Below are 9,564 nucleotides of genomic sequence, written 5' to 3'. Positions count from 1 at the left end.
TAATAATAATAATAATAATAATAATAATAATAATAATAATAATAATAATAATATAATGAAATATAATATAATATAAATAAATAAATATGTTGGGGTGAAGTGCTTTTTCCCATCCAGACCATGGCCACACAAACACACCAGCCTTTTAGATCTATGGATATAGTGATCTCATCTCTTTCTTTTTGTCATGTTCCCTCCAAGCTAATCATTCCACATGACTATTCCAAAATTAAGCAAAACTATAGTCCTGTTCAGACTAACCATTTCAACAGGGTAGGCTAAATGGATGAGTAGGATGCAAGCCCAACTGGGCCAAGCTGAGCATGTATGGGAGGGTGCGGCCACTTGAACCTGAAGAGAACTAGACTGTTATCACTTAAATCCCAGGTGCTCAGTGAAATCTGGTTTTAGTAGAATTATCTGTAGAGTGGTGAAGATGAAAATGTGTCCAGTTGCCTATGTGAAAGTAGGCCCTGAGCATAAAATAAAACAACATAGGCACCATACAGACAGGCCAAAATAAAGCTGCTTCGGGCCACTTTGGAGGTATGCTATTTAAATGATGCATGGATCCTAAGAGTACAGAAGCCACGCCAAAGCCACGATCCAGTCCTAAGGACTGGAGTGCAGCTTTGATGCAGCTTCTGAACTCTTAGGACACATGCATCATTGAAACAGCATACCTCCAAAGTGGCCCGAAGCAGCTTTATTTTGGCCTGTCTGTATGTAGCCATAGCTAGTCAAAGAGCCTGAAGGGCAACTGTCAAAACTGTACATACACAGAGGCATTTGGTGAAGGATGTCATAAATACGTGGCAGTTCTCACACTCTCCATTCTCATAGTGAAGGGATATAAACAGTGGGATCCCCAAAGGATCTATATTTGAGTAGATGTTATTAAATTTATTCATAAATTATTTCATACTCTCCAACAATTCATGGATGAAAACCAGGTCATGTGTGACCAAGTCCTAATGTAGTCAAGATGGCAAAAGGTATTAGTGAGGAAAAGCATATAAACTAGGAGATGCTTGCAGCAGTTTGCTTTTCCTGAGGCTATTGGGGCAGCGCGGAGACGTCACACATGTGCCACTTGGCGGTGCATGCATGATGTCATCGTCCCATGTCCCATGTGGATGGCGCCATGCAACAATGGCACAGTTCACAATGCTAGGGTTAGGGAGCATGTGGCTGGTGCATGCTCCCTAACCCTAGTATCGGTGTGAGTACACTGCTTTATGGTGGTCTGTACCGCACCATAGTGATGGGAGCCAACTTGGATAGCTTTAGCAGGGAATTGGACTGGAGTATAAGAATTTTAATAACTATTTGTAATTATGGATATGTGTTGCTAATCATATCAGAGGCAGTATGCCTCTATACAGCAGTTATTGAGGAGTAGGCAGAGGAGGGTGTAGTTTTACACCTTCTTGTGGGCTTCTCATAGGCCTGAGGTTGCCCACTGCATGAAGCAGACACAGGAGTAGGTAGATCATTATTCTTATCCTGCACAGCACTTTTTACATTTTCATGTCAACTCAAAACTACTTACAGCTATGTCATGTTGAACAGGAAAAAGATGAATATGACTAAAGGTGGGGAGGATTGAAGGTTTGCTTTTATCTTCTGTTTACACTTCTGGAAGATGGATGACAGGAAAAAAGGTAAACAGTTGCAACATTTGTGAAGTCAAAGACTTTCACACCCAGCATCCATAGTTTTTTGTGGGTTTTTCAGGCTATGTGGCTGTGTTCATTTAACTTATGTTACTTTGGGAAATATAGGAAATCTGTTCTTGTATACATGCAGGCTTCTAGTGTTCATTGAGACAGATACTAGAAAAACAGAAGGTAAGTGGTATGCTTGTGTGTGTTACAGTATGCACTACTTGCTGTACCATTTAATTTGTTTGCAATGTTCCTATAATCTCAGATTTAATCTGGATGGCTAGTCTATTTATTACACTGAATCAGAATCATTGTGTTCTGTTTTTGTTTGCTGATCCTGTAAAGTAAAAGCTTCATGTCAATCAAAGTAATTTGCAACATACTGGGGGCTTGGATAGACTCATGAACATTTATGTCTATTAGTAGAAAGCAAACGGAGGGGAATGAGAGGATAAGAACGAAGTAAATGGTGTACTGTAGGAAATACATTTTTAAACCTCTATTTAAAACGTAAAAGTTTAAACGTGTTTAGAGAGTAAAGAGGTTTTTTTTTAAACTATTATTATATCTTTGCAATGCCCCAACAGTCCTTCCTCTTGCCTGAAATGTTATCCATTTTCTAGCTAATGATTGAAAATATCCCCTTTGTTCCTGGTTTCTCTTTCAGTAGGCCGATGCACAGACAACTGTCACCTGTCAAGTCCATGGGAATAAAGGACTCTCAGTTTTTATATGTTCCTTGTCACATGCTGTCAGAAGAACATTTTCTCTCAGAAACTTGGGTGCAATGCTGCTGCGTGTTAAAGGAACACAGCTAAAATGATGTATTGGACTTATGCCATAGCTATATTTGTATTGCATCTGTATAAAAATGTGTATTGTATAAAAATAAACAATGAGAGAGAGGGCAGCTTAAGTCAACCCTAGGAAAAGAAAAGAAAAAGCATTTATCATTACATTTGTGATGATTCACACATTTTTGCAGGAAGAAAAAGTACTTCAGGAGAGGGTTAAAAGATCTCTCATCATGTACAGTACCACTTACTTAACACAATCAGTTTATTTACTTAAAGAAAAACACCCTCTACTTGTGTGTATGCAATTCAGTGTGTATGACTACTCATCCCATACAACTGCCCCCCCCGCCCTTTCTTCACACTATCTTTTTCCCACCAGCATCTTCAAGCAAGGCTGCATCCAGACTGAAGAAATACCAGTAGTCCAGTTTGAGACCACTTTAACTGCCATGGCTCAGTACTATGGAATTCTGGGGATTTTAGTTTGTTGCTGCACCAGAGCAGAGCCACAACAAGCTACAATGCAGTGCAAATGCAGCCTAAGTGTCCTATTCAAATTATTTTGGTGAATCTATGAGAAAGGGACACATTGTTTAATGCAGAGCCCAATTTGCATAGGAAAGGTCGCAGGCTCATGCCACGCATCTCCAGTTAGCCAGTTAAGGGTTGGAAGACAACCTATTTTGAAACCCTGGAGGGATACTGGAGGTCTGCATAGACAACACTGAATGTGATTAATCAAATGGCCTAACTTAGAATAAGGCAGACTCCTATGTCATTACATTTCTCCAAAGCACATTAAAAAATTTCATAATTACCACAATGCTTTGAGGTTTGAGTGGCCAAGACATCTGAGATGTATGAAAACACATCTGCATGTGGGCAGATGAATTCAGAGTGGAAAAACAGAAAGAAGAGCATGAAAAAACCCCACAATTATTTTGATGCAACATATATTCCATTTCAGATAGGTGGTCTCTTTCTCAGTATCATGGGCCAAATCCGGAGGTTGGCAGCTTTCTGCCCACCAGATTTTGTTGTTCTGCAACTCCCCAACACCACATGAGGAATGACAGGAGTTGCAGTTTCAACAACAGCTAGACCACAAGTTTCCTATGTCTGACTTAATTCAATTCACTTTCTCCTCTCTAGTGCTTTCAAAAGACCCTGAAAAATGTGGGAAATTAAATCCCTTCAGTTTTGGCAAAAGAGAGATTCAGCTCATAAACCCATACAAAGCCATTCAGTGTGCTGAGTTGGAATGTTGAGCTAGAAATAACTCTTCTAGCTGCTGCATATCACCACATGACACTATAACTTTCTTAGTATGCTAATACTTATGTATTTCTGTTGCACATTGTTCACTCCATTTTTTTCAGCTGGAATTTCAAGGCTAGGACATCAAGGGGAGTGTGACAAAAATTCAGCTTCTTTTTAAAAGGCTTTTTGAAAAGATCCCATGCTATTCCTCTTTTAGGGTTTATTCTTATAAATGCTTTTGTTAACATTTAGCCTTGATCATTCTTCTTCCAACAAACACTTTTATCTTTCAATCATCTGAAATGGAATATGTGTTCCATCAAAATAATTGTGTGTGTGTGTGTGTTTTAAAAAAAGTATGAAAATAGTTTAAATATTTGAGAGCTACAAAGAAAATTCCAGGAGCTTCTGGAATTGTTTGTTTTGTTTTGTTTCATTTTGATTTGTTTTGCTAAGGAAAACATCTCTGCTTTGTATGGACTTTTGACATCTTTCTTTAGATTTCAAAACTTTCTCCTCTTTGTCTGTACTTTCAACAAAATCCTTTTTTTTTCCTATCTCTTATTTCTGAGGGGGATATAATCCTTCTGGAAACTAGGTGCACTCAGGCTGACTCTGAAGCCTTTAAGCCTTAAAGTTTAAGGACAAATCCAAATCCAAATGTCAGGTTGAGATCTGAATTACACTGGCTATCATTTATTCTAAAGAGCCAATGTGGCATAGTACTTTGAGTGCTGGACTAGGACTGTGGGAAACCAGAGTCTTGAATCCCCATTTGGACACAGAAAGCCATTGGGTGGCTTTGTAAAAGTCAAACTCTCTCTCAGCCTCAGAGGAAGGCAATGGCAAACACCCTCAGAACAAATCTTGCTAAGAGAATTCCAGGATAGTTTCATCTTAGGGTCATAATAAGTTGGAAATTACTTGAAAGAACTCAGCAACAATAATTCATGTTGCTGATAATTGTCTACATCCAGCAAGCATGTCAATGAAGAACTTCTCTATAGAGTGAGGCCCTGAGCAAAGGGCTTCCTCTGGGACTGAGGCAGGCCAGATTTTGCAGGTCTATTTCTTTCTATTATTTTCTTCTCCAGTTTGCTCTGTTCCACTTCCCTTCCTTTCTTGTGTTCCCTCTGTCATATTGCAGTGTGCAAGCACCTCAGGGCCTGGATTTTTCTACTTGTAGTCTTAGAACAGCATGGACACTGATGGTGTGTACATATTGAATTATATATTTGAATATGAAATGAACTGCATTTCTTACCTTTCATATTACCTCCCAACCTTCATCCATTATTTCTGCACTTGGACTGATGCACTGGCTCACACCAGTTTATGCTATCTGTAAGGGCCCAACTTCCTTTTTATGTGGTTAGATATATTTCCTCAGTCATTTCCTATTTGGACTAGGGATTTTCTTTCCATGCATAAGTTTTAAAATGTCAAGTACATCTCCAAGAACTACTAAATTTAAAAATAATAAATATTTGCATGGGACATTTTGCAATGTGGTGCTATAAGGGACAATCTCATTCCATATCATATAGAATGTATGATACCGTACTTTACAAATAGTCATGTTTCTTAATCTAGTGGATGTGAGTGAATGACCAGCTGTTTCCCAAAGTGCCAAGGACTGGAACCATATTTGTGCCATTGGCTACACCTGTTTCTTTCTTGGAAACGCACAGACAACTGGCAGCCAAATAGCTCATGGACTGGCACAGGACCATGGATCACCAGTCTGAGTAGCAATGTTTTACATCATGGATGGACAATATATAGCACTGCTGATGATGTAGGATCACATTGCCCACTACTCATCTCCACTGATTATGTTGGCTAGGGATGATGGGAGTTGCAGTACAATTAAATCTGGAGAGCCACATAATACCCATCCCTCTTTTCAGTTAGTTTAACTTTGTGTTTTCAGTGAAATTTGAAGAGGTGAAATGAACATACTTAAATACAGCCTATGAAAACTGCCACTCAAATGCTAAAGAAGATTGCAAAAGTGATTGTGAATTAGGGTGGGGAGCATCTTCATTTACCTTCTAAGCCACTGTTGCTTGGAAATAAATGTGATTTCAGTGGAATTTACCCACAAGTAAGTGTGCTTAGGGGTTGAAGCTTTAGGCATGAATTATCCTTTGGGTATATTACTAGTCTTCTAAATATACACTGAGTGGTATTTCATTCTGAAAGGCCATGTCTTCTTTCATGCATGACAAGATATGCCTTGGCAGCATAATATTCAAAACGGAGGATGGGGAGACATAGACAAGCAAACAAAACTGTGTAGAATATTTAATGCGGAAAATACCTAAACAGATTAGAGTGTTAAGCTGCCTTCTGCATAATGATGATAAGAGGGCTACAGATGACTTCTAAACATCTTTATAACATGCCTCTCACAATTTACTTCTCTAAATTGCTAACAATGGCATAGGAAACTTGCTTTTGCTACACCTGTCATGTAATTTCCTTCATTACGTTGAAGAGCTGAGATTGATTTACAAATTACCTCCCATGTGATGATGAGTTCAGACCGACTTCCACCACCTCCACTCACATTTGCTGGCGCCACTGTGGGAACTGGAAAGGGGGGAAAAATCCACAGATAATTCTGTGTAATTAACAAAACATTTATTATTCTCTAAATCCCTTGTATAGTTGCATGACAATATGAAGGGAGGACACAGCACATGTGATTCAAAGTCTACAGTGGGGTTTATAGCATCACAGCTGGCAATGGAGAAGCATTCATTCAATTAACAGAAAACTTCATGGTTTAATTTGTTGTGGTAAAAAGGGGTTGTCCATGTTAGCTCAACCTCCAAAATGCCAGGAAATTACAACTGCTAAGGGTCACATGCTCAAAAACACCCCAGCAGAGAGACAGAGGACCACAATAACTATCTGGGGCCAGAGGACAGAAGTGGTTGCTGGTTCTACTGCTGCTTTGGACTTCTGTCTCCTTAGTGGGACACCTCTCTTCACAGGTCTGGGGCCCTGACTTAGCAGACTTGTGCTGGGTGCAGAGGGTGAGGGCCTGGCTTTTTTCTTGCAGAGAAAAAGTTTATTACATGTTCTGACCATCTCTCTTTTTATCATCTGCCTGTCTATTTAGTGTACTGTTTTTAATAGTTACTGGCTTGTCAGCCTAATATAGGAAGGATGTGCTTTGCAGAGGAGGGAAGGGAGACACAGTTTGAGCAGCCATTGGAGTCATATAGGTCAAGGGGGGATACAGAGGGAAGAGACAATTAAAATATCAAGGAAGAGGAGAATACAAGAGGGTGTTTGTAGTCCCCAAACTGTCTCCCAACCCAAATAGTATGGTAACTTTGGCGATACTCCCCCAAGTTGAAAATGCTGCTGCTGAATGCCAGGTCAGTTAATGGAAAAGCAGCAAGCAGCTGCCATTCAAGACCCCTTCTGGATGAACAAGCTGACCTTGCCTGTATTACAGAGATCTGGTTGGATGAGGCTGGAGGGGGTGGTACATTTCTTTCAGGTTTGTCCATCAGGCTTCCCTATGCAGCAGCAGGCAAGACCTGGGGGGGGGGGGGGGCAGGTGGAATTGCAATGGTCTATCATGATCTGGCTCCCTGACCAGATGCCCCATCACACAGTCTACAGGTTTTTAATGTGTATACCTAAAGATGGGTAGCCGGAACAGAATAAAGATTCTGTAGGTGTACCTCCCTCCCAGCTGCTCCACAGTCTCCCTTCCTGAGTTAGCTGGGCTGGTCTTAGGATTGGTGCTGAAGTCTCCTCATCTAGTAGTGCTGGGGAACTTCAACATCCATGCTGAGACTGCCCTTTCAGAAGTAGTTCAGGACTTCATGGCCTCTATGACAACCACGGGTCTGACCCAACTGGTATCTGGCCCAACTCAGGCTGCTTGGCACACTCTGGACCTTGTTTTCTGTGCTGAGTTGTGTGATGATCCTGGTGTGGAGGAACTTGCCACAGTTCCATTGTCAGGGACAGATCATTATCTGGTCAGGTTTAGACTAATTGGGTGTGAAATGGATTAAGATGGTCTGCCCCAGGAGGTTGATAGGTCCAGATGGATTCCTGAAGGATACTGGGAAGTCATCTCAGCAGACAAATCTGTTGAAGCTCTGGTTAACCTTTGGAATGGAGAAATGGCCAGGGCAGTGGACAGAATCACTCTTGACCATCCCCACTTATGGAGTGGAGCTAAACCAGCCACTGGTTTTCCAGGGAGTTGATGATGATGAACCGAGTGAGATGGAGACTAGAACAACATTGGTGGAAGACTCAAAGTGAACCTGAGCAAACACAGGCTAGAACCTATCTGAAAGCCTACTTCATGGCTGTGAGGCAAAGAAATTCTTTTTTGCTGCCAGCATTGCATTAGCAAGGAGCCATCCAGAAAATCTGTTCCAAGTGTCAGGGGTTTCTTACATACTCACCCTCAAGTAGAAAATGCAGACCACTCAACAACAACAGGGCAATTTGTGCATAAAATCACTCAGATCTGCTCCAACTTGGATGGTGTAGTTGATACAGTGCCAGTGGATGTAACCTTGACACCTGTCTGTCCAGTGTTGATGGATACTTTTCAATTTGTGCAGTCTGAGGAGGTGGTCAGGATTCTTGGAGAGGTGAAAGCCACCACTTGTGTGCTGGACCCTTGTCCATCTTGGCTTAAACAGGCCAGAAGGGGGCTGGCTGAGTGGGTGAAGGAGGTAGTCAATGACTCCCTACAACCAGGCAGAGTTCCCTCTTCTAAAGGAGGCAGTTGGTGAAAAAGCCATCCCTGAATCCCAATATAATGAATAATTATTGGCCAGTGCCCAACCTATTTTTGCTATTTAACATATACATGAAACCACTGGGAGAGATCATCCATAGTTTTGGGGTGTGATACCACCAATATGCAGATGACATGCAACTCCACTACTTCTTTCCACCTCAATTCAAGGAGGTTGTGCTGGTTATGAGTTACAAAGCCCTCTATGGCTCAGGACCAGGCTTCCTGAATGTATCTTCCTGAATGAACTGCCCTGGGCTCTGAGATCCTCTGGAAAGGCCATTCTCTCTGTCCCACCACCATCAGAAGCACAGTTGGTGGGGACATGAGAGAGGTCCCTTTCCATGGCTGCCCCAAAACTTTGGAACTACCTTTCCAGGGAAACCAGAATAACCTTCTCTTTGTTGGCCTTCTGCTGGCAGACTAACACCCCGGCTTGTGGTGTTATATTGTTTTACTGTGTTTTAAGCATTTTTAATTTTTTGAAATGGTATTTGATATTCTAACATGCAATTTGTTTTAATAATGTAGTAATTTAATTCTGTTTTAATGTACTATTTTGTATGTTTTAATTGTATTTTTAAAATATTTTAAGTCACTCTAAGTCCCAGGTTTGGGAGAAAGATGGGATATAAATAGATGATGATGATGATGATGATGATGATGATAGTAATAATAAATATGATATGGCAGTGGAGCAATGAGAACTTGGAAAATTCACTACATTAATTCCTTAAATCATTTCTTTGTAATGCACTACCACACTGTGTTGAACAGTATTGTCTTATTCTTATTTTTATTCTTATTCTAGTTTATTTCTAAAGCACTGTAAATGTACATTAGGAAATGTCTTCCTGATTAATAAGGGTTTCATGTACACTACACAGTTCTAGCACTTCGATACCACTTTAAATGCTTTGGCTTCAGATGACAGAATCCAAAGACTTTCAGATTTGTGAGATACTAGGGCATGTATACATGACAAAATCAATTGGTTTCCCCCCGCCCTTACTACAACCTGTTTTCCTGATGCATGGCCAAAACCCTGATTTCA

The 9,564-nt window shown here is 40.7% G+C and overlaps 1 protein-coding gene and 1 long non-coding RNA gene across 8 annotated transcripts in view; both read right to left on the bottom strand.

The window, feature by feature from the left end:
• Positions 1-9,564, bottom strand: part of LOC121922680 — a 365,925-nt gene that overhangs the window by 76,271 nt on the left and 280,090 nt on the right. The window lies entirely within an intron of this gene.
• The window catches only part of LOC121922678 (contactin-6-like), a 193,882-nt gene that overhangs the window by 24,805 nt on the left and 159,513 nt on the right, over positions 1-9,564 (bottom strand). For all 7 annotated transcript variants that reach the window (XR_006102208.1, XR_006102209.1, XM_042452387.1 and 4 more), the window contains one exon: positions 6,249-6,319. Coding sequence is in view for 5 of the 7 variants with exons in the window: in XM_042452387.1 (XP_042308321.1) it covers positions 6,249-6,319 (71 nt within the window). In the remaining 2 variants the exon portion in view is untranslated. The remainder of the gene's footprint in view (positions 1-6,248; positions 6,320-9,564) is intronic.

This window comes from Sceloporus undulatus, chromosome 2 (assembly GCF_019175285.1).
Source record: "Sceloporus undulatus isolate JIND9_A2432 ecotype Alabama chromosome 2, SceUnd_v1.1, whole genome shotgun sequence".
NCBI lineage: Eukaryota > Metazoa > Chordata > Lepidosauria > Squamata > Phrynosomatidae > Sceloporus > Sceloporus undulatus.
The sequence above is the reverse complement of the archived record's forward strand: the minus strand, read 5'-3'. Positions and strand labels throughout refer to the sequence as shown.